At 35.7% G+C, this 25733-nt stretch overlaps 1 protein-coding gene across 2 annotated transcripts in view; it reads left to right on the top strand.

The window, feature by feature from the left end:
- The window catches only part of USO1 (USO1 vesicle transport factor), a 94132-nt gene extending 69198 nt beyond the window's left edge, over positions 1-24934 (top strand). The window contains exons 12-25 of one of the 2 annotated variants that reach the window (XM_046657175.1): positions 155-309; positions 721-932; positions 2361-2381; positions 8653-8763; positions 9087-9205; positions 9354-9535; positions 9819-9940; positions 12805-12943; positions 14173-14336; positions 14922-15011; positions 17644-17742; positions 19333-19440; positions 23135-23350; positions 23893-24934. In XM_046657175.1, coding sequence (XP_046513131.1) covers positions 155-309; positions 721-932; positions 2361-2381; positions 8653-8763; positions 9087-9205; positions 9354-9535; positions 9819-9940; positions 12805-12943; positions 14173-14336; positions 14922-15011; positions 17644-17742; positions 19333-19440; positions 23135-23350; positions 23893-23982 — 1828 coding nt within the window. In that variant the 3' untranslated portion in view covers positions 23983-24934. The remainder of the gene's footprint in view (positions 1-154; positions 310-720; positions 933-2360; positions 2382-8652; positions 8764-9086; positions 9206-9353; positions 9536-9818; positions 9941-12804; positions 12944-14172; positions 14337-14921; positions 15012-17643; positions 17743-19332; positions 19441-23134; positions 23351-23892) is intronic. The other variant, XM_046657177.1, reaches the window with a different exon arrangement.
- Positions 24935-25733: the final 799 nt, after the last annotated feature.

The raw sequence follows: 25733 nt of genomic DNA, 5'->3' as shown, positions 1-25733 counted from the left end.
CAGCTGCGGTTAGCTTTTCTGTGAAACGGAGATGGAAATTCTGAACTTGCTCGTGTTCTGCTTATGGTTCTTCAGTCAACAAAAATGACTAGTTATTGATCTGCGTACTTGAGTTGCAATGTTTCTTTCTGTTTTTTCTTTTTAAATGCAACAGACCGGCAATTGTAGTACTTCTCATGTCCATGGTTAATGAAAGGCAGCCGTTTGTATTGCGCTGTGCTGTGCTCTATTGTTTCCAGTGTTTCTTATATAAAAACCAAAAAGGACAAGGAGAAATTGTGTCAACGCTTCTGCCTTCCACCATTGATGGTAAATAATGTAGTTCTAATTTCTGTTTTAAAAAGTAAATAATTGTGTTTCAAGCTTTTAATGGTAAGATATATCATAAATGATAAAAGACCCTAGATGTAGTAGAATAGTTAAAATATGGCGTTTTCTTGAATTTGCTTTACAAATGTAGTTTTTAATTGAAGTAATAATTTACTAAAATATTGCCACCATCAATTTGATGCCTAAAGTATTCAAATATTTCTGTTCTGCTACTTTTCTTCCAAGGTACTTTTTTGTCATGTTTATTTTGTTTTGAAAAGCAGACTTTTGAAAGTGTTGCTTAATACTGTTAACAGATTTTTAAATAGTATTTCATACTGTTTTTTGTGTATGTGGAAAAACAGCGTAATTAATTTTTATGTTTTTGTCATCTCCCTGCCATCTTTGTAGCAACAGGTAATTCCGTCTCAGCTGGTCAATTATTATGCGGAGGTTTGTTTTCTACTGATTCACTTTCAAACTGGTGTGCTGCTGTGGCCCTTGCCCATGCTTTGCAAGAAAATGCCACCCAAAAAGAACAGTTGCTCAGGGTTCAACTTGCTACAAGTATTGGCAACCCTCCAGTTTCTTTGTTGCAACAGTGCACGAACATCCTTTCACAGGTAAAGTAGTGAGTGAAACTTCTCTAAGGGGGAAAAGTTTCTGCTGTAGGTTTTTGTGTCAGTGATACAAAGATTTAAGGATGCCCTTCGTAGATGCAGATGAAAAAGGAAAGAGACAAGGACTTATCTGCTCATTAGCTCATTGTAACCAGAAACAGTTTTGTGGCGAGAAAGCAATAAATACTCTTACAAGAATGGTTTTGCCAAATAGTTAATACCTAAGGTCTACGTCATGATGGAAGCACATGTTCTGAGCAGAAAGGTGGTTTTTGTCTTTTTCGTTTTAAATCAGCCAGTGTTCTTGCGTGTCATTTTTTCTCTCTGCTCAAAGCTTAGTTCAGTCAGTTTACGAGAGGGAATAGAATAAAGTGGTTCACAGCTGTGTACCTCTGTCTGTCTCTTCCCAGAGCAACTGGTCTTCCTTTCAGAAAACAAAGATGGAAAACAAAGTCTATTTCTTATATAAGTTAAACAGTATACCCCTGATGTTTGTGAGCTCTCAAATCCTCAAAACGCCAAGGGATATAATTTACCTAGTAAGATGCAAAAAAACATAACTGAAAATGTTTGCATTCCTTTAGACTCCTAATGAGAACAAGAAAGCTTCATTGAAGAGTGGGTGCTCAGGCGTTTAGGAATGTCAGTTACTATTAGATGATTTGCCCACATGTATGAGCCTTGCTGTTGAACAATTCAAGTTCACGCTTTAGCAAAACTATAAAGGTGTCGACATTCGGAGTCACTCAGGGACAGCGAAAAATGTGGATAAATCTAAAATTGCTCTATCCACTAGAATTATCCTACCTCCTCCCCATGATAATGTGCTGTGTTCCTCTTAATTTTGCCACACTCGTTGAATTGTCTTATTGTGAGCTTTTAAAGAAACATCAGTGTCATCCATAGGAAGTTATAAATGAAAGCTTAAAAATTAACTGTAGTGAAAAAGGAGTTAAAACTCCCTTTGTTGTTTAAAATTGGTTTACTTCTATTGAAAGTTTATTTTGTCTTTGATTTATCATTTATCTCTTAGTGATTTAAAAAACTACCCAAAAATATTCATATCCTTACTTATTGAATATTTGACATTCTCATGTTACTGTCTGTTGAAAACAGCTCTTCATAAGCCAAATAGTAATCAGCTGTCACCACAGCTGGTAATCACCATGACCACAGACTTGGCTCTAACATTATAATTATGATTAATGCATAATGAGAAATCCTTAAGATAGCGATGTCTTCCCACTCTAATCACAGTACTATAAAATTATCCTTTCTCCTCTAAAATGTATATGCATTGTTATTTAATAAAAGAGTAGAGCTATCCTCTCCCAAATTATTGGCTTGGGTTTGTATTTGAGGGATTTTTCTAGATTTAAATTTTTCTGAAGCAGTAATATTTATGAATAATTTTTAATGTATAATTTGCAGGGCGATAAGATCGACAGACGGGTATGTATCACTTGTTTGAGCTTAGGCATTTCCTCCTACAGCAAGGCCTTTTCTTTGTCTTGGGTTTTGCCGATTGGTTTTTTTAACTGCTTGTTTGAAGTTATATTCTACTCACACTTTCCTGTGTCAGCAGCTGTCTCTTTCGTAAGTGGCTCTGCCTTTTTTCTCCGTGGGACCTTGTAGTGGTGTTACTAAGAACTACGGGAATGAGAATCTGAAGCTGTACTTGTGCTTCCTCCGGGAATGCTTGCACTTTCTAGAATTCCTTGGTTTGGGTTTTTTGTGTTTTTCTCACCCAGGCTTGCTTCTTTATTTCCCCTGAAACCATTTCAAATGGTAGTGAAATTTAGGGTTAAGAATTTTGTTTCTACTTAATCAGTATACGAGAGAATGTGATGACTTATTATACTTAGGTTACTGAAAATGTACAATACTAAGTATAATATTGTAATTTGAAAGGTTTTAAATTAACTATGGGTGTTCTGGATGTAATCCATAAGCTACAACTACCATTGGGGATTCATTTTTGATGTATAGAGGGGGGAGTGTGATTTGTGTTTGGTTTGGTTTTGTGGAGTGTTTGGCAAAAAGGAGTGTACTTTAATATTCGTATTTGGGCATGAGTTCAGCTGTGCAGTGTCGGTAGTAATAACTGAGGTCCTGTTAGGAATTGTATCTTTATGTATAAGCATGATTTAACACATTAATAACTCACGCACGGACACACTGGCAGGTTTAACCTGCAGAATTTTTTATATTAAGTATTTTATAACTATACAAGTCAGTCATTTAAAAGGGAATTTTTTTGGAGGTATAATTTACACAGAGTAAAATGCACAGACCTAAGTGTTCAATTTGGTGATTTTTTAATTTTTTAAATTAATTTATTTTTTGTGCTGAGGAAGATTGGCTCTGAGCTAACGTCTGTGCCAGTCTTACTCTATTTTTTAGTATGTGGGCAGCCAGCACAGCATGGCCGCTAACAGAGTGGTGTAGGTTCACACCCAGGAACCGAACCCGGACCACTGAAGTGGAGTGTGCTGAACTTAACCACTAGGCCACTGGGGCTGGCTCCTCATTCTCATGATTTTTGATGGTTGAATATACCTCTATAACAAGATGTAGAACATATTCAGAATCCCAGAAAGTTCCATCATGCCCCTTTCCTATTAATTCTTTATCCCCAGAGGCCACCACCAGAAAGTGAATCTAATCGTAATCTTTAGAACCTCATTTTAATGCTTGAACACTAGAAGTTTAAAGTGTTAGTTTCTTATATTTTTTAGTAAACAATGCAAAAATACTAAACTTGAAATCCACAAAGTAGGAATAAGAGGGATTTTTATTTAGAAAATGTAATGAAGAAAACATAATAGCTTATGTTAAAGATAAGATGATCCAGCTTCAATTATTTTGTTTGTGGATCTATTCCATCCTGTCAAATCTGTCATTTCTAGTAACTAAACCCTCAGAATGCTCTGAAATTATAATTTCAGCATTCATTTGTTTTTCCAGATCTCCTCAATAGTTCACACACTCTGGGGGGCTGGAAAGAGATATGTACTTTGTCTTGACTTAACCCTATAAACAAACATACAACAAGTACATAACTGTATAAATGAAATGAGTAGTTTTAGTTAGAAAGTGGGGTGTAGCTTTCTTTTACCTGCTCTGGCTGTTTTATCTGTAAAGAATGTCAGAAGATCAGAAAGCAATGACAGAATGTTTTGATAGCCTTTAATGCCCAATTCCTAATTTTATTTTTTGGAGGGAGAGAGCAGCTTGATCAGGATTTTGTTGGATTGATCTTATTCTTAACATTTTTTGATGGTACACTGGACAAATACTATAGCATTTTTGTACTTGCTAATAGTTTTTTTAAAAAAATTTTTGGAAAATTTAGAAAAATAGTAGAAAGAGAATAACCTCCCACATTCTACTACCCAAAGATAAGTACTGGTGGAATTTTTTTTACCAGACTTTTTTTTTTCTATACTGTTAAGCAGTGATCATATGTTAGATTCCCTTTTGTATTCTGCATCTTTTCTTATAGGTATTTTCCATGATATTAAACACTAAATCAACATCACTTTATATGATTAAGTAATATTTCACCAAATGGATATACCATAGGTTAGTTAACCATCTCCTTATTTTTGTGCATTTAATTATCTTCCGTTTGTCTCTGTTATAAATCATGGTTTGGTGAACATCAGACTAATATAGTCTGCACAAAAGAGCATTGTTATACAGTCCTCACTTTGCATGTTTTCAGTGTGCATGGATTTCTGTTAATGCAGCAAAGTAGAGGCCGCCTGTAAAGAGTCATAGAATTGCAGAGCTAGAAAGGCTGATAATAGTTTATAACATTTGTAGAGCATTTACTGTGTACCATGTGCTCACTGTTAGTTCTTTACATGTATTAACCTGTTTAATCCACTCCACAACTCTATGCAATAGGTGTTAACTATTACCCTTATTTAAGGATGAAGAAGAGTTCAGTAAGTTGCCTAAGGTTTCATGTCTGTCAAGTTTTAGAACTGGGATATAAATCCTGGTATCCTGGCTTCAGAGCCTGTCCTCTTAACCTCTGTGTTTGAGCTCATTTAACCTAACCATTTCTGTTTACAAAATGAGGAAACTGGGGCCCACATAGCAGAATGAACTTGTACAAGGTAGGACAGTAGAAGATTTGGTTAATTCCCAACCAAATGTCCTATTCATTGACACCATACTCCCACTCTTAGAATTAAGAATTTAGTCCTTTAAAAATATATGTATATATTAGGGCCAGCCCGGTGGTGTAGTGGTTAGGTTTGCACACTCTGCTTCCATGGCCCGGGGTTCACAGGTTTGGATCCCCGGCACAGACCTAGCCCTGCTTGTCAAGCCGTGCTGGGGCAGCATCCCACGTAAAATAGAGGAAGATTGGCACAGATGTTAGCTCAGGACCAGTGTTCCTCACACACACCCACATACACACACACACAAAATATAGATATATGTATATACTTGAAATGGGTAATGCATGCTTTAGAAATCAAAGTGATATAAAAAGTATACAATAAGAAGCCTTGGCCCCACCTATGTCCTAGTTCCCCGCCTCCTATTATTTGTTTCTTCTGTAGTCTTCAGGTGCTTCTTATGCATATCCACTGTTCTGCACCTTGGGTTTTTTTCACTTAACACCATTTTGCACTTCCACTAGCAAAGTGAAATAAGATTGCGGTGTACTAGATTATCTGTTTCCCCAGATCCTCACCAACAGCATGTCGTTAGACTTGTGTTTTTGCCCACTCTCTTGAGTGGTGAAAAATGTTATCTCAGCGAGTTTTAATTTGCATTTCTCTTACTAACAGGTTGAATAGCTTTCTACATGTTTATACATCATTTGAAGTTTTTCTGTGAACTCTCCTTTCTTATATTTCATATCATCTGCCCATTTTCCTATTGGGTTGTTAATCATTTCTTCTTTTATAGGAACTCATTTTATATTAAGGAATTTAACCCTTGTCTGTGATAATTTACAAATAATATTTTTCCTGATAATGTCTTTTGACCTTGGTATTTTGTTTGGGATTTTTTCTTTTTTTGTATCAGACTTTTCTTTTATGGCTTCTGCATTTTAAAACATACTAAGAAAGGCCTTCCCTACTTCAGGATTTTGAAGAATTTGCCCATATTTCCATCTCATACTCTCTGGTTTCATGTTTTGCATTTAAATCTTTGTTCCATTCTTTTCAATGATCTATGAGATATGGATCCTCTGATCTTTTTTAGATAGATATCTAGCTGTCTCAACATTTTTAAAGCCTATCTATAACCCACTGATGGTTATATGCTATCTTTTTCATATCCTAGATTCCCATTTGTAGATGGATGCATTTCTGGACTTTTCTATCCCTTGATTCCTGTGTTCGAGAGCTAGTATCACCTCATTACTCTTTTTCGTTTTTAACAGTTTCCCTAGTTACTCTTGCTTGTTTATTTTTCCATATGAACTTGAGAACCAAGTTGTTTAGGTCCAAGGGAAACAAAAGCCTGTTAGTGTATTATTATTTGGATCACATTAGTTTTATAACTTTAGAATTAATATCTTCGTAATCTTGAGTTTTTCTGTCTAAGATCATGGTCTTTCTGTTGATTTATGTCTACTTTTGTGCCCTTCAGCAGTGTTTTTCAATTTTCCTCCTGTAGGTTTCATACAGTTTTGATCAGGCTCATTGCTGAGTACTTTATGTTGGCTATATTAAATGGGTATACCCTGTTATTTTCTGACAGGTTCCAGACTGTTTGACTTTGCTCTTCTTATCCTTCAGTTAGACCCCAAAGGGCATCCTAGAAGATTCAAATTTGAATCTAATTCCATTTTTGTTTACTCAAACAATCAGCCAGTGATTTGATAGGATGCCTTTGTACATACAGGTTAGGTAAATTTGGTACCTGCAAATGGTATTCCAAGTAATAATAAACTTCTTATATATATATATATATCTCTAGGAGAAATCAATGAAACATTTGCATTTATAACTTGAGTAATTAGTTTTAAGTTCTCTGTAGCACGTAGTCAATTGAGAATAATTGTGTGTTTTTTTAACTTTTCAATCTACTTGGATCACATGAAGATAGATTGTGGGCACAGTAATGACATAGAGGCAAGGAAAAAGGAAAAATAATGCATCATGTAAAAATTAAATTCATGCTAATTAATGCTTACTTGGGAAATCATTGGAAGAGCTCTAGTTTGAATTTGTTTAATTAAATATTAAATATACTTGAAAGTAGATGATGGAAAGGCAAAGATATTTACATCAAGGTTCATGAAATTAGAACAGTCTGGGTGGTAGAAATTTTTCAAACACAGTGATGGTTACTTTAAATCCATTCCTTGTCTAGATCTTTGAATAATTGTATTTCGTCTATTTTCTGAATTTACCCCCAAAGTGATGCATTGCTGTGCTAATTTCCATTACTTTGTTTCAAACAAGTTTTGTTTTTCTTAAACAAAAATACAGGTTATGTAATACAATATGGGCAGTGGCAATATTATGAGCTAAGAGAATACCCCACATGGGAGACATAAATGTGTTGTGCTAAAGTTTAGGAACTAATTTTGATGGACATGTTAGTTTTCAATATTGGTTAACTATACTTGGCAGCAGTATAGTTAGTGGTTTGGGGCACTTAAGCTAATTTGAATAATTTTTTTTTTCCTGAGGAAGATTCACCCTGAGCTAACATCTGTTGCCAATCTTCCTCTTTTTGCTGGAGGAAGATTTGCCCTGAGGTAACGTCTGTGCCAGTCTTCCTCTATTTTTTTTTTTAAGATTGGCACCTGAGCTCACAACTGTTGCCATTCTTTTTTTTTTTTCCTCTGCTTTTTCTCCCTAAATCCCCCCAGTACATAGTTGTATATTTTAGTTGTGGGTTCTTCTGGTTATGGCATGTGGGAGGCCGCCTCAGCATGGCTTGATGAGCGGTGCCATGTCCATGCCCAGAATTCGGACCAGCAAAACCCTGGGCCGAGGAAGCAGAGTACATGAACTTGACCACTCGGCCACGGGGCCAGCCCCCTTCCTGTATTTTTCATGTGCGTCATCGCCAAAGCATGGCCACCAACAAACAGAACCAAGGCCACCAAAGCAGCACTGAACTTAACCACTAGGCCATGGGGCTGGCCCCTAAATAAATCTTTTCTCCTTCATTATGTTTGTGATTGCTCATCATCTGGCATGTTGTCACTGAGTTGGTAACATGGTTTATTCTTGTTAGAAAATATATTCTCTAATAGAATTTGACTAAATAATTCAGGAGATTATTTCTTTGTATTTTTCTTGATGTTTTTTGAAGGAGGCAGAATTTTTCCTTTTATTAGAAATTTTTTTTTAAAATTCTGATTAAAACATGATAAATTTTCCATGAAAATTTATGTTATTATTAGGTGTTTTAGGATTGATAAATTTTTTTAAGCATCCATATCGTACATTTCTTCCTTAGCAGACCAGATTTTTACACTAAAGTATTTTAGATAACACAGTATATGCTTATGAGCATGAATCAATTCTACTTTCTGCTGTCAGTTCATTTTGGGAAATGGAGCACATAGAGGACACAAGAATGCATTCTCTTGTTCAATTTTTTGAATCTGGATTCCTGGCACATCTTTTATACAAGATGTTAAATTTCTGTTTACACAAATGGGGAGGGATCTTAAGGCAACTTTAAGTTTGGAAAAAATAAAATGAGATTTCTGTCAACTTATCTATTGCAGGGAAGCAAAATACAGACAAGAGTTGGATTACTAATGTTGCTTTGTACCTGGCTAAGCAACTGTCCCATCGCAGTAACTCATTTTCTTCACAATTCAGCCAATGTTCCATTTGTATCCTTTATGTTTGAGTAACGTATGTATTTATCTTTGCTATGTCTTCTTCTCAGAGGTAGCTCTGTGTTCCAAATATTTGAATTCTCTTTATCCGTGTTGCAACTTTGTAAACTGTTAAGGTGGTAATGATACTTGCCTAAGCTGTATATGTATGTGTGTGTGTATGTATGTGTGTACCATTGTTTGTTTTATGTCTGCTTGGCCTATATAGAGAATTTCTTGTAGAAATTCTTATGTGAAATACGTGTCAAATTCAAATTGCAAAATGAAGAACTACTCTAGATATTATGAACCTTTAGTCTCCTTAACAAAGATTTCAGCTTACAGGACAAATTGCAGAAAATCTTGGAGAAGAAGAGCAGTTGGTCCAAGGCTTATGTGCCCTTCTGTTGGGCATTACGATTTACTTCAATGATAACTCTCTTGAGAGCTACATGAAGTACGTAAGGGGAAAGCACTGAGGGAAAATGACCTGCTGATGTCATTAAGAGATAAAGATAAACTTTTTCAGCCAAAGTATAATGTAGATCAAGCTCTTATGTTTTGTTATGACTTTTTTAAGTGTCTCAATATGGTTATCTCTGTAGAGAAAAACTAAAACAACTAATAGAGAAGAGGATTGGCAAAGAGAATTTCATAGAGAAACTAGGCTTTATTAGCAAACATGAGCTGTATTCCAGAGCATCTCAGAAGCCCCAGCCAAACTTTCCCAGTCCAGAATACATGATATTTGACCATGAGTTTACGAAGCTGGTAAAAGAACTTGAAGGTAAGACACAAAAGTTATATTGATATTCCTTAGAAAGTACCTATGACTGTATCATATTTGTATGTTCTGGACATAATGCAGATCATATGATAAGCCTGAAAGAAGAGTTTTTTCCCAGCTCTTGGTCTATAGCCCATTGAAGGACTTTTGGCGTTCAGTAAAATTGGAAAGATTATTTCCTATCTGTCATGTAGTTAGTCCATATGTTTTACTGATTAATATTTAATAATAAAATAATATTTTAAATGTTTAAAATAAGTTTTAAATGAGCTTTCTTTTACAGGTGTGATAACTAAAGCTATTTATAAGTCTAGTGAAGAAGATAAAAAAGAAGAAGAGGTGAAGAAAACATTAGAACAGCATGACAGTATTGTGACTCACTACAAAAATATGATTCGAGAGCAAGTATGTACTGATAAATTGTTAAATTGTGTGTACTGTATGATATACTGATACTTTTCTACTTTAGGGAAGAATTTTTCCTGGACTTCAAATGCAAGAGGATACAGAAAATAAAACTCACTATTTTCCTAAATAGTTCAGAAGCATCTGCATGTTCAACAAACTGAGAGCTTAATATCTACTAAGCATTGTGCATGATGATGTGGATAAAGACATGAGTCGGACATGTTCCCATGTCACAGTCCCATGTGGGGAGAAACTTATACATAGATTATTGTGACACTCATATTGTAACATTGAGTCTAGTGATAGAAGTAATCAAAGGTATGTGGCAGCACCGAGAGGCACCTAATTTAGCCAGGTAGGACCAGGGGCTTGGAGAAAACAGAGAAGCTGAGTCCTAAAAGGATAACTAGGAGTAAGCTCCTAGAAGGAGACAAAGAGAAGAGAGGCAAGAGGTGTTACTGGCATGTACATAGAACACTTGGTGGCTGAATAAAGGAGAAATTTGAGAGGCAAGGCTAGAGGGAGGGAGCCCAAGAAGGAAGAGTTCGTGGTGGGCTAGGGAGGAAACTGGGGCACTGATGGTGGTGATGATGATGGCTGCCATTTTTTGTTTACTGTGTTCTAGGTGCTCACTAAGCACATGTTAAACACTATCTCATTTAATTTTCACACTATCTCTACAAAGTAGTTAATATCTTCAGTTTAGAGTAAATGAGGAACCTGAGACTTAGAGAATTTAAGCTTGTCCAGGGTCACTCAGTGATTGGTGGGACAGAATTCAAATACATGTGTGTTACTGGGACTCTAAAGCTGTGCTGGTGATGTAGAGGGGACAGGCCTGAGAGTAGAAACCAAAGAAGATAAAACTGGCAGGACTTGGTCATGACTGGATGCAACTGTGAGGGAGCAGGAAGGGTCAAATATGATCCTTAGATCTCTGTCTTGCACACTGAATAAATGGTACCGAATTAGACAGAACAAGAGAAGGAGCTGATTTATTAGAGTGGACAATGAGTTAAGTTGAAACTACATTTTCAGAATCATCAATTGATATTTTCTTTCCAGGATACCAGTGAACCTCTACACTTGCATTGTGTTAAGCACCTTAAAACTTCCATTATGTTCCTTCAAAATGTATTTCTTGGTTTTTTTCTCTCATCTCATTCCTCATTGTGTTATATACTTTGATTGGAATCTAGACAGCGCTGCATTATTATCTGGAAAATGAGATTATTGAGGTTGCTAAAATGCCAGTGTCATACAGAAAGCACACTGGTGGCAGTGCATGTGGGGCAGGTTGCACCCCCTTCCCTGTGCTGCCCTCCACCCCCTGCTGCTCATGCACAGCTTGACACAGGGGTGGCCAGCAAGAGCTTGGCCAGCACCCTCTAAATATGAACGGCCTGTGTGTTGTTTTCTTCCCCACAATCTGTATTGTTGAAAGTGAAATTCTAAGAAAGAATAAAAGTAGTGGTATATTTAGCATTCAGTCTGAGCTTTTGAGTTTACAAGCAAATCAGTAAGTTAGCTTCATGTTTGAATGATCCAAATTTAAATCATTAAGCTACCCATTATTAAGATTTCTCATCTGTCTCTTATCACAAATATGCAGTCATTTCCTGATGGTAAAATGTAATATTTTTGGAGCAATGAAAAATAAATATATGGAATATAATGTTACAGCCTACACTTGGGACTGATAAATACGGTTGATTTGGAAGAAGCAAAGAGTGATTTGACACAGTTACTATAATGACTCATCTTTAGAAATGTTAATTTTAAGTAGTCTCACCATTTAAAATGCCATTTGACAATCAGGCAGCAAGCTTCCGGAACTTTATAGGGGCTAGCCCATGGTATAGTGGTCAAGTTCAACATGCTCCACTTCGGCCGTCCAGGTTCAGATGCTGGGTGTGGACCTACACCACATGTCAGCCACACTGTGGCAGCAGCCCACATATAAAGTGGAGGAAGATTGGCACAGATGTTAGCTCAGGGCTAATCTTCCTCAGCAGAAGAAAAAAAAAAAGTAAAATGTTTATATACTTTGAATGACATTTGAGAATCCGTCCTTAGGAAATTCTCCAAGATTCAGGAGAACAATTATATGAACTAAAGTATTTATTGTAATGACGTTTATCATTTAGAAAAATGGAAACCTCAGTGTTGCTTTTAAATATAAATTGTATTACATCTACTGATTAGATTTTAAATGAGCATTAAAAAATTATGATTGTGGAAAGTATGTAGAAATATGGGGAATTATAATCAAATAGTAAAGGTTACAAAATTATATATGGAATGATTATGACAAGTTTTAAAAACTTGGCCTGGAAAAAAATTAGAAGAAAATTAAGAAATAGATCAAATTCCGACTAGTTATATTAGAGTGGTGAGAGTTGGAAGCTCTTTTTTCAGTCTTCTAAATGTTCTGTTATATAATTGTCTTTTAACATCAAAAGTAATATAGATGGATATTTTTACATACACTTACTAAGTTTCTTAAATAGTTTGGTGTAAATTTCTTAAATAGTTTGATGGACCATAAAATGGAGTCGTGGTCCACGTTGTCGTCCCCACCCCTCCACTCCCACACCTACCCCTCACCCTCATAATTGCAGTGAGATTGCAGGCTATGCCATAGTGCTTATTAATGGAGCCTTGCTTGAAATCTTACACTTCTGCTGCATGTTAATTGGCCTTGGTGCATATATTAATGTATTACTGCTTAATCATTGAATGATTTTGGAATTGTTAAGTACTTTAACATCCTGACCGAAAATAATCTCTAATTTTTAATTTGTTCATCTTAAAGCTAATTAATAGGAACTTGAAACACTTGAATTATTTTTCTTTCACAGGATCTGCAGCTTGAGGAATTAAAGCAGCAGATTTCTACCTTAAAATGTCAAAATGAACAGCTCCAGACAGCAGTTACACAGCAAGCTTCTCAGATTCAGCAACACAAGGATCAGTATAACCTTCTTAAAGTACAGCTAGGTAAGTATAGCTAGCATCTCTGTTGTAGTGTCCCCAAGAGCTGGACAAAAATCAGACAAATTATTCTTATGGACTAGTCTTTTTCTAACCTTAAATTAATCAGAGTTCGAAGTCCAGGCTCTTTGCTGTTGAGGATTATCTGATTGATTATCTGACATTGATTCTCAACCTTGGCTGCACATTAGAATCTCCTGAGTTGTTTTTTTATTTTTTATTTTTATTTATTTTTTGTTGTTTGTTTTATTTATTTTTTATAGTTTTTTGTGGTTTTTTTTGAGGAAGGTTAGCTCTGAGCTAATATCTGTGCCCATCTTCCTCTACTTTATATGTGGGACGCCTACCACAGCATGGCATGCCAAGCGGTGCCATGCCCGCACCTGGGATTCGAACCAGTGAACCCCGGGCCACTGAGGCGGAACGTGCGCACTTAACCTCTGCACCACCAGGCCAGCCCCCCCAAGTTGTTTTTTTTAAAAAAAATACCACAATACTGAGATCTCACTGGAGTTTCTGATTTAATTAATTGGGGTTGGGTCCGGGCATCAGTAATTATTACAAGCTCCCCAAGTGATTCTGATGTATAGCCAGTTGAAAATGACTGGTCTAACTTTTTCATTTCCTCATCTGCAAAATGGAGATGATAATAGCATCTGTGTCATCTGAGAATTAAATGAAATATATAAAATTCTAGTTCTGTGCCTGGCACATGGTAAGAGCTTAAATGCTTGTAAATAGTATCATCCAATAGTGCTTTTGACTGGAATGCTAGCCACTTAGAAATACAGTTTATTTGTATGAAGGTGACTGAAGTTTTCAGGAAAAAATTCTCTCGGTTACTTCTTGTGTTTATGATAATGATTTCTCAGTTATTTTAGGCCATATAGAAAGCTATTACTTTGTGAAAATTTTTAAAGGGATTTTATTTGCTCTTACATTAATTGACAGAATTAGAATTAAAACTAATATAATTCTTAATTATAGATCACCAAACCATGCAATTTAGTCTTAATAAGACTATGCTGTTTTTCTTCCCAGAAACCCTGAAAGTATTATCAGTTCACTATTTTTATCAATACACTATATTGCAAAGATGTAATATGTTTACAAAAGTGCTGCCAAAGTAATTGAATTAAGGAAATTTTATGTATTTTTTTATATTTGAATCTTGTAATTCAAAAAAATGAAAAACTTAAGTTTCCTACTGGCTTTTCAAATTTTATGCCTAATAGGAAAAGACAATCCGCATCAAGGTTCTTACAATGATGGGGCTCAGATGAATGGCATTCAGCCAGAAGAAATTGGTAGGTTGCAAGAAGAGATAGAAGAACTGAAAAGTAATCAGGAACTTTTACAAAGCCAGCTGGCTGAAAAGGACTCTTTAATTGAAAATTTGGTAAGTAAATGTTTAATAATTTTAAATAATAGATCAGGAGTAATTCTCATTATCCTGCTTGTTTATTTTTCGGGATCCCTTAAGCCAATATATCATATTAAGGTTTAGAATATGAACTTTGGTGTCAGACTGACTGAAGTTTCAATGCTTCCTAGCTAATTGAATTTAAGAAGCTTAGTTAACCTCTTTAAACTTTTTTCCTGATCTATAAAATGGTGGTGGTCATATTTGTTTCATTGTTGTGAGAATTAAATGAGGCTCTGTATAAAGCTCTTTTAAGACATGGAAATCTCTCAATAAATACCTGCTATTATGCTCTTTCTCCATATGACCTCAGCTAAGTGCTTAGATTTAATAAATTACTTGGTATAAGCATAAATTTATTAATTATGGAAAAGTTGTAGACAATATGTGCTATCTTGAAATTTTATCTTGAGTATAAAAATTAAAATGTCAATGTGACTTTTTTTTTTTTTTTTTTTGTAATCTACAAGATATAGCTTATATGTGTACAGTTCTGTTTTGGTTTTTTCCTATCTCTTTAGGCTGAAATTATTTCATAGTTTATTTCTTTGCTATTTATAGAGATCTACCCAAACATCACCTGGCACAAATGAACAGTCTTCAGTGACAGCTTCAGCTAGAGATTCTGAACAAATTGCAGAATTAAAACAGGTAATTTTCCAGCTTGATCCAAGTTCTATTTTGTCTTGTTTTAATTATGTATAGTCGAATAATAGGCCTTCAGTGCCATAAATCTAGAACTACTTTGTTGGGTGTAAGCAAAATTTAGTAGTAAAGACAGCCGTTTGAAAATCCAGAAGTTGTTTTAATTACACAGTAAGGGTATTTTGGTTTTATTGTGTTCTTATTATTCAATGCTGTTCTTTTAACAGATCTCAGCATCTTACCCACATTATTTGTAGATCATCAGTGAATAACCATTAAGAAAAATTTAAATATATTTATAAGCTGCAAATATTGAACATATAAAATCTATGCCTAATTTTCTTATACTATTGACCATGATAATTGCTTAGTTAAATGTATTGAGTGTTTAAACCATGCTGTCCAGGAAAATGTTGGATTTTAGAATTAGAAAAGGGAAAAACAGGAGGTAAACTTGTATATATCTCAATTAGATGACTAGCTAAAAAAGCAAAATAAACTTTTTCTGCTGTAGTAATTTATAATATCTAGAAAAGCAAATTAAACTTTTTCCACTTGGTTAATTTGTGATATTTATAAATTCCTATTAAACTGGATAGTCCAGATTTATCTTTATCTATCCAATGAAGAAAGTTAAATGTATTTGTTCAAGAAAAGAGCTAAAAAAGAGAGAGAAGAACTATTTACATGTAGAATTAAATAATGCAGTAATTGGAAGAAAAACCTAGAAAAGTATCAGATCGCTCATTAGTATATTATCCCTAAACAGGTTGGTTTTTTTCCTTTTTAAATTTTCTTTCTTTCCTTCTTTCTTTTTCCTTCCTTCCATGCTTCTCTCCTTTCTTTCTTATAAAAGGAACATTGTTACTTAAAAAAATAGTAGTAAAGTAATATTAAAGAAAGAAGTGGATGGCCTAACCAACCTAAGACTGACTTTTCTCCCTCCACTAGTCTGCTGGTCCTGGCCCACTGACATGGCTCATCTGAGAGAAGAATGACTGTGCACACAGAGAAACTATATCTTATTTGGATAATGTCTGTGCACCCCAGTAGATTCGACAAACTTTTTTTTTTTTAATCGTTTGTTGTTAAGGATTTACCAAGTCTCCTGTATACGTCCACAGTGTTTTGTTCTTGTGAGGAAGATTAGTGTGCTGTTTGGGTTTTACTAAGTCTACCTACACTAGAGCTATATTAAAATTAAAAGGAACTAAGTTATTAATATACAACCTTGGTTTGTAAATCCCAAGTAAAAATTTTTCTTTGTGTTTCCCAATGAATCTTTTGTTAGATATTTTTATAGAAGAAAATTAGTTATATTTTAAATGGCAGGTTTTTAAAATAATGTACAGTAAAACACTGTATAAAAAGAAAAACTCGAGGCCAGCTTCGTGGCTGAGTGGTTAAGTTCTCGTGCTCCACTCCGGCAGCCCAGGGTTCGGATCCTGGGCGCAGACATGGCACCACTCGTCAGGCCACATTGAGGCGGCGTCCCGCATCCCACAACTAGAAGGACCTGCAACTAAGATATACAACTGTGTACAGGAGGGGTTTGGGGAGATCAAGCAGGAAAAAAAAAAAAGATTGGCAGCAGTTGTTAGACCAGGTGCCAATCCTTAAAAAGAAAAACAAAATGGTCCATGATTTTAGTGTCTACATAACTCATTTTGATAACTGAAAAAACAAAACAAAGAAAAGCCACATATGTCCATGATAGAAAATTTTAAGAAACAAAAGAGCTTTTTGCATGACGACATCCCACCACTTACCAGTGTCTCCAGACATTGCCACATATTGAGGGGGAGATCACCCCTGGATGAAAATCACTGTTAGAATTGCTTTTCTTTGTACTTTTTTGGAGGAGAGTGGGTAAGAAGTTTGGAAATTTCAACATTAATAACATGTAAACTTTTGATTAATTACTCCATTTTCATTGCAGTACTACTACTTTCATCTGTGTTTGGTGGCCCCTCGTCTAAAAATGTCCTATTTTGCCCTTTCCAAGTGATAAACCTCTAGTCTTCAGCCAGGCCCAGAGGAAGAGTTGTCTGATGCCTGAGATTGGGATGGGGATCCAGCGGTCTGTTCCTAAGCAGACTTTCCACCAGCCCTGCTGTTTTAGATCCCATTTTTACCCACACTTCCAGAGACATCTGGTGGGCCTGGTACCCAAGCCTTGTGGTAGTTTTGTATTGCAAGTCAGGCAGCAGCTTGGCTTTCTCAGAGATCAGCTAAGGTTTCAGCTTTCTCAGGTGTGCTGAGTCAGTTACGGTGTCACTTGCTTTCTCAAATTCCCCAATTTTATTGCTCTTTTCTCTTATTCTCTTCATCCTTGTGGGTTTCTCCCTTTTTTCTTCCTTCCTTCCTCTTTCCCTCTCTCCCTGCCTATATGATTTTTTACATGGAATCTCGAAGGAAGCAGAGCTGAATGTATTTGATAAACGTGTCTAATTCTCCATTTTAAGCTTGAAGTTCAAGAATAATTTTTTAGAATTAGATTTTAAAACTTGAAAGTTGTAATTTTAGAGAGAAGCGCCAAGAAAAGAAATAATTTTTTTAATTTCTTCCTGAGAATAGACATTTCCTTGATGAAATTAATGCTATTTAATGTTATGACTCAGTTATTTTTGTCTTTTAGGAACTGGTAACATTAAAATCTCAGTTAAACTCACAATCTCTGGAGATCACCAAACTACAGACAGAAAAGCAGGAACTATTACAGAAAACAGAAGCATTTGTAAGTTAACTGTGTTGTTTTTTCTTCTGAAAGGTAGTAAGCAGGAGGTTGTGATGTTATTTCTCAGCCACTAGGGAAAAGAAGCAGATTTGTCAGATAGCACCTTCCCTTTAGGTTACTCACTAGCCGTTCTAGTCACATAGGCTTCTTGGCCGTGGTGGCAGCCATGTTGTAGTCAGACTCACCAGATCTGTTTAATCAGCTACTTAATGGTTCATTTTGCTGATGTTTTGTATTTCATCCCATCTCTGTCCCCTTCAGTCCAAGCTGGCAAATTTTCTGCTGGTATAAAATTGTTCAAAAACCTTGTTGGTAACCCATGTAATTCACAGGGGTCTAAGCCAACAGACAAGAAGGTTCTCCTGGATCCTTCCTGGATTACCACATCTCTAGTCCAGCTTCTGCTGAGATGGTTGATTGGGTCCATGAGTCACAGAAGTAACTTCTTGCTAAATGGTTGTCCAGCCACACCCTTGATGTTTCACCAGAGTATGCTTTATCATTTATTGCAATAGGATTGGCTGAGAATTTTTAAGTCTTCAAGTTCTGACTCCCTTTGCTTAACAATTCCTTCTTCAATTTGTCTCTTTTCTGTCACATTTTACGATAAGCAGCAAGGGGAAACCAGGCCACACCTTTAACACTTTGTTTAGAAATCCCCTCAGTTTAATATCCAAGTTCATCACTTATAAGTTCTGCTTTTCACAAAACACTAGAACACAATTTAGCCAAGTTCTCTGCCACTTTATAACAAGGATCACCTTTCTTCCCCTTTCCAGTAACATGTTCCTCATTTCCATCTGAGACCTCACCAAAACCACCTTTAACATCCATATTTCTACCAAGATTCTGTTCATGATATGTTTTCTCTAAGGCCATGGAAGCTTTCTCTACAGCTCTCCTCTTTCCTTTATGAGCCCTTACCGGAATGGCCTCTGATGACCGTATTTCTACCAACAGTCTCTTCAGGGCATTTTAGGCTTTGTCTAACATGCACCTCAAAACTCTTCTAGCCCCTACCAATGTCGAAGCCCCTTCCACATTTTTAGGTATTTGTTACATCAATACCCCACTTCTCGGTATTTTGTAGAAAAAAGGTGGGCAAAGATGGAAAAACTGTGATTTAAGAATATTTCCCATAGCATTTAAGAAAATACTTGCATTTCAGCAGTTAATGGCATTCAGCTCAATTTCCCCACCTGTCTCTCTGAGATGACAGTGTGGACTTAACTTACAGAAATTTTATGAGGAAAAGGCTTTGAAAAATATTCTCTGCTTATTAAATGCTATGTTGCAGCTACGTGAGATTGTCTCATTGGTTGCTTGTTTGGTCCGACCTTGAGGCAGCTTAGCCCAGACTGCCTTGTACTCTGCTGAGGTCTGATGCCACGCCACTCCTGACTCAGCCTCCTCCTCCGCTGAGGGGAGAGCTCACCTTTCTAGGGAGAGCACTCACTGCCTCTAAACAATAAGGAAGTATGTGGTCTCTTAGTGGAAATAAAACTTCAAAATAGCAAGAAAATAAATCACTGTGGGGATGTCATTGATTGTAACTTTAAAGAAGCATTTCTTTCCAATTTCTTCTTTCAGGTAAAATCAGTTCCTGTACCAGGAGAGAGCGAAGCTGGAATGGCCACAGAAACTACTGATGTGGAAGGAAGACTGTCAGCATTATTACAGGAGACTAAAGAATTAAAGGTTGGCTTTGGTGAAATTTTTATTTGTTGCATGTTATATGAAATGAACTCCAGGAAATTTGATGTTTCTCATTTAATTTCTCAAATCCTTAGATTTATGAAGAAAGCTAATGGGGTGTAATTTTATCTCACAACATGTGCATTCCTATTTTGATGATTAAAGATGACACAAATGGAGATTTTTAAATGCCACTTCAAATAATGGTATCAATTATATAAAATAAGAATGTATATGAATGTACTTTGAAAGGAAAAATCATTGAAAATAGTTAAGTTTTCTAATCATCTCTAATCACAATAAAAAATGAGTACAAATTTGGCTAATACGCAGGCACATGTAGGCTTTCCCTAAGGCTAAGGAACATAAGCACGTTAAATCCTGCCAGCCTATTATGTGACAGAGAAATGAGAATAAATAACATAAAGAAAGGAATGAGGGAACAGTAATAAAAATAAAAGACATCGAAAAAGGAAAATAATGTGTGATTGTACCCTTCAGATTGTAGTCAAAATTTTTTTTATTGTGGTAACATTGGTTTATAAACATGATTTAAATTTCAGGTGTAGAACGTTGTAATTTGACATCTGTGTATACTAGAGCATACTCGCTTCTGAAAGTCTGCTTTCCATCCATCACCATAAAATTGACTCTCTTTACCCATTTCACCCTCTCCCCATGCTCTTCCCCTCTGGTAACCACCAATCTGTGATCTACTTCTATAAGTTTGGTTTTTTTTTGTTTTTTTGGGGTTTTTTGTGTGTTCCGCATATGAGTGCAATCATATGGTATTTGTCTTTCTCCATCAGACTTATTTCACGTGGCATAATACCCTCATGGTCTATACGTATTGTTCCAAGTAACAAGATTTCATCTTTTTTCATGGCTGAGTAGTATTCCATTGTGTGTTTGTGTATGTGTGTGTGTGTATATATATACACACATATATATACATATGTGTATGTATATATATACACCACATCTTCTTTATCCATTCATCCATCAATGGGCACTTAGGTTGTTTCCATATCTCGGCTATTGTAAATAACGCAGCAGTGAACATAGGTGTACATATATCTTTTTGAATCAGTATTTTCATATTCTTCCAATAAATACGCAGAAATAGAATAGCTGGATCATATGGTAGTTCTATTCTTAATTTTTTGAGGAATCTCTATGTTGTTTTCCATAGTGGCTGTACCAATTTACATTCCCACTAACAGTGTGTAAGGACTCCCTTTTCTCCACATCCTCGTCAACACTTGTTATTTCTTCTCTTTTTGATAATAGCCATTCCAACAGGTGTGAGATTATATCTCATTGTGGTTTTGATTTGCATTTCCCTAATAATTAGTGATGTTGAACATCTTTTCATGTGCCTGTCGGCCATCTGTGTATCTTCTTTGCAAAAATGTCTGCTCAGATCCTCTGCCCATTTTTCAATCGGGTTGTTTGGGGTGTTTTTATTGAGTTGTATGAGTTATATACTTTAGACATTAGCCCCTTATTGGATATATGATTTGACAATGTCTTCTCCTGGTTGGTAGGTTGTCTTTTTGTTTTGTTGATGGTTTCCTTTGCTGTGCAAAAGCTTTTTAGTTTGATGTAGTCCCATTTGTTTATTTTTGCTTTTGTTGCCCTTGCTTGAGGAGACATATCCAGAAAGATATTGCTAAGACTGATGTCAAAGAGCATACTAAGTTTTCTTCTAGGAGTTTTATGGTTTGAGGTCTTACATTCAAGTCTTTAATCCATTTTGAGTTAATTTTTTTATGTGGTGTAAGATAATGGTCTACTTTCATTCTTTTGCATGTGGCTGTCCAGTTTTCCCAACACCATTTATTGAAGAGACTTTCCTTTCTCCATTGTATGTTCTTGGCTCCTTTGTCATAAATTAGCTGTCCATGTATGAGTGGGTTTATTTCTGGGCTCTCAGTTCTGTTCCATTGATCTGTATGTCTGTTGTGCTGCCAATACCATATTGTTTTGGTTACTATAGCTTTGTAATATAGTGTGAAATCAGAGAGTGTGATACCTCTGGCTTTGTTCTTTTTTCTCAGGATTTCTTTGGCTATTTGGGATCTTTTCTGGTTCATACAAATTTTAAAACTTTTTGTTCTGTTCCTGTGAAAAATGCTATTGGAATTTTTATAGGGATTACATTGAATCTGTAGATTGCTTTAGGTAACGTGAACATTTTAACAATGTTAATTCTTCCAGTCCTTGAGCACAGAATATCTTTCTGTTTCTTTGTATCTTTAATTTCTTTCAGTAGTATCTCATAGTTTTCAGTGTACACTTTTTTCTCTTCCTTGGTTAAACTTATTTCTAGATATTTTGTTCTTTTTGTTGTGATTGTAAGTGGGATTATGTTCTTAATTTCTCTTTCTGCTACTTTGTTGTTAGTATACAGAAAGGCAACAGATTTTTGTATATATATTTTGCACCCTGCAACTTAACTGTATTCATTTATTTCTAATAGTTCTTTGGTCAAGTCTTTAGGGTTTTCTGTACAGTTGTGCATTACATAACATTTCAGTCAGTGATGGATCACGTATTTCGGTGGTCCCATAAGATTAGTACCATATAGCCTAGGTGTGCAGTAGGCTATATCGTCTAGGTTTGTGTAAGTACACTCTGTGATGTTCATACAATGCTGAAATCACCTAATGATGCATTTCTCAGAACGTATCCTCATCGTTAAACAACATGTGACTGTCTATAAAATCATGTAATCTACAAATAGTGACAGTTTTACTTCTTCCTTTCCAGTTAGGATGCATTTTATTTCTTTTTCCTGCCTGGTTTTGGACTGGCTTGGTCAGTCTGGCTAGGACTTCCAGTACTGTGTTCAATAAAAGTAGCAAGAGTGGGCATCCTTGTCTTGTTCCTGATCTTAGAGGAAAAGCTTTTAGTTTTTGACTGTTGAGTATGATGTTAGCTTTGGGTTTGTCATTTATAGCCTTTATTATGTTGAAGTACTTTCCTTTTATACCCATTTCATTGAGAATTTTTATCATAAATGGATGTTGAATCTTGTCAAATGCTTTTTCTGCCTCTATTGAGATAATTGTATGATTTTTACCCCTTAATTTGTTAGTGTGGCGTATCACATTGATTGATTTGCGGGTGTTGAACCATCCTTGCCTCCCTGGACTAAATCCCACTTGGTTGTGGTGGATGATCCTTTTAATGTATTGTATTCAGTTTGCTAATATTTTGTTGAGAATTCAGATTATTTTATTGTTAAGCCATGGATTTTATTTGAAGTATTTTTCTTTCCCATGTAATTCTATGTATGAAGTTAGGATAAAAAAATGTTTTTTAATTGAGTTCTAATTTTGTCACTAACTAGGCTTCTGCTGTAAAATGTTTTGTGTCTTTATTTATTCCTCTCATTACCTGAAATGGTATTATCTCTTAGGATATTTTGAGGAATAGCTAATTAAAACTATTTTTTGGATGTCTATATAACCATCTTGGTTAGGTAGCCTAACATAAATTCTTATGTTACTGGATGTGTGTGCGTACGTGTGTATGTGTGTTTGTATTTTAAACCTCCCATCCAGGCCCCCAGCCCAAAACTCCTCATATTGAATAAGTACAGTGATTTGTCATAGAAAGAACACATTTGTTAAAAAGTCTAGGAAAGTAAATACTAATTTTAGATTAGTGATTTTCACCTTTTTTTTCCTAGAATGAAATTAAAGCTCTGTCTGAGGAAAGAACGGCTATTAAAGAGCAGCTGAATTCATCTAACAGTACCATTGCCATTTTACAAAATGAGAGAAACAAGCTCCAGGTGGACATTACAGATTCTAAGAAAGAACAAGATGATCTCTTGGTGTTGTTGGCTGATCAGGATCAGAAAATACTTGCACTAACGAATAAACTCAAGGAACTTGGTCATCCAGTAAGATTGAAATGTTTCCAAACATGGTTTATATTATGTTTCTTTATAATATATTCTTAAAATTTGTACTGTGGCCTGGAGATGTTATGCCGATGTATCTATATTACAGGCATAGATGTGTAGGTGCATGAATGTGATATTGTCTACACTGCTTTCACGGTGTTCAGTGAATTGACTTACAACGTGGATTAGGCACAGTTTCCAGCTATGTTAACTGTTCTCTTTTGGGCTTTAAACCTAGAAAGTGAATTAATTTGATTGCTCCTATGATGATCGATTACTCTCACCATCCAAATGTGCCATTCTCTTTTGCCATGTTTGGTTCAGGTTTGTGTGCAGAGAGGTATAACTATCCGTGAGCAAGTTAACCTATATAGCTCATCTCATATTAAAAATGAGAGGGAACCTTGAGCATTAAATCAAGGAAATCAGATGGCTTATAATTACTGGAATAAAGAATTTATCAACAGAGTGTATATCGCCATGTGTTGAATGTGAAGTGAACAAATCTTCATAGTGTTAAATGTATATTTTCCGTTTAGGTTGAAGAAGAGGATGAGCTTGAATCCGGAGACCAGGATGATGAGGATGAGGAAAATGAAGATGATGGAAAGGACCAGGATGATATCTAGCTTTAAAATCTCTAGGCATGATAGAGATTATGTGGTAACTTTGAAGATGAAGTCTTAAGACAGTGCTTTGGTTTGCCTCCACAGAAAATAAAGATTTCGAAATCAAGTGGAAAACATTCACTAATAAGACTATTGATGTATTTTGTAAATGATGCCACCCCTATTGGAAACCCTGAAACTCTAACTTTATGCAGAACACACATCTTTTATTGAAATTCTCCTGAACTGTCCCCAAATATAATTTGCAAATAGCTTCAGACACCAAAAATATACCATTTTAAGGCATGTGGTGGCAGTGCTATTTGCCTTAGTTCCTTGGTTGTTTACATAAGTTCTGTATGTGTCTGTTATTTTCACTTGTCAGAATTTGTGGCTTTAAGTACTAACACATTTGATTTAATGTGTATTGGAATCATCGTTTCTAAATTCAGTATTAGAATTCTTAGCTAATGATTTTCTTTTAAAGAAATGGATTTATTTAAAGGCAAGGTGGCATGGGCTGGGGGTAATATACATCATCAGCCCTCCATTCAGCGTGACTCCTAAGATGTGCAGGGTAGGGCAGTTTAGAGTGAGTGCCTTGATGCCTGATATGGCTGCATTCGGTACCTCAGTGAGGAAACGGAAAGATACTGACATACAGTCAGGATGAGGCTGTTCCTGAGAAACTTTTGCAACAGTGAATTTAGCATGTGGTTGGTTCTGGTTTTATTTTAAGGTAAACATTAAAACAAATTACAAGTTAACAGCTCATACAACTCAGATTTAGTATTGAGTATCGTAAAACATATTATGTTCCTAGTTTTAAAAAGACCCAAACTATGATTTATATAATTTATTGGCATTTTTGCTGAATAGGTTTAAGTCAGATAGTAGATTTTTAAAAAGCAAATGAAGCAATGTGTCAAAATTTAATGTTTTCGTAATAAAAATAGATATTATGTTCACTTAATCCCTGGTCATGTTTCCTTTTTTTAAGATTTTGAAAAAAGTACTTTATTCTTAATAAAAGATGAGGTAAGTGGAAGTGGTGGAGGAGTTCTCTTACTAAAAGTACATTACAGTAACTGAATATTAAAAGCAATCTTATCATTCAAAACTAATGATTAAGATTCCAGAAGATTGGAGGCGGCCAATTGGAGCAGAAGCAGTGGTTAGAGAAGGGTTTGGATGTTTCTAAACTGAGCATTGAAGTTCTTAGCAATGATTTCCATTAAAAGAAGTAGGTTTATTAAAGGCCAGACACAAGAGTTGGGGATAATGTATTTCATCTGCCGGTTAGCTTCAGGAATAGTTTGAACTGTCCACTAGGGGCACAAACTTTTGAAAGAGGAGAAGTGTCCTCACGTATCTTGAAAAGGGAGATGGCTGTGTGTTACAGAGCACCTGTGAATGCCACACGGCACCGCTGCATCTTCCCACCACTGCACCACCATTCCGAGGTGGCACTTGCCGTCAGAGAACCACATGACTGTCACTGGACGAGCTCAGACTGTGAAGTCTTCCTAAAGTTCACCACGTAATGAACAACTGGTGAATGACTTCATTTCAGGCTAGTGTTATAAGGATGAAGAAAAATGGGTCAGGAGTAAGATTAAGACTTCCGTAGATGATGGAAAACCACAGATCTTCAGAAGGAAACATCTGCAAAATCAGTGATGGTTTGCCAAAACTCAGTCACTCAGGCTGGCCTGGAAGAATACACGAGGAGGCCTTGTAGCTGCACATTCCAGCCTGGAGCCCAAAGAACC

This window comes from Equus quagga, chromosome 3, assembly GCF_021613505.1.
Source record: "Equus quagga isolate Etosha38 chromosome 3, UCLA_HA_Equagga_1.0, whole genome shotgun sequence".
NCBI lineage: Eukaryota > Metazoa > Chordata > Mammalia > Perissodactyla > Equidae > Equus > Equus quagga.
Note: the sequence above shows the minus strand (reverse complement) of the source record. Positions and strands in the feature narration are given on the sequence as shown.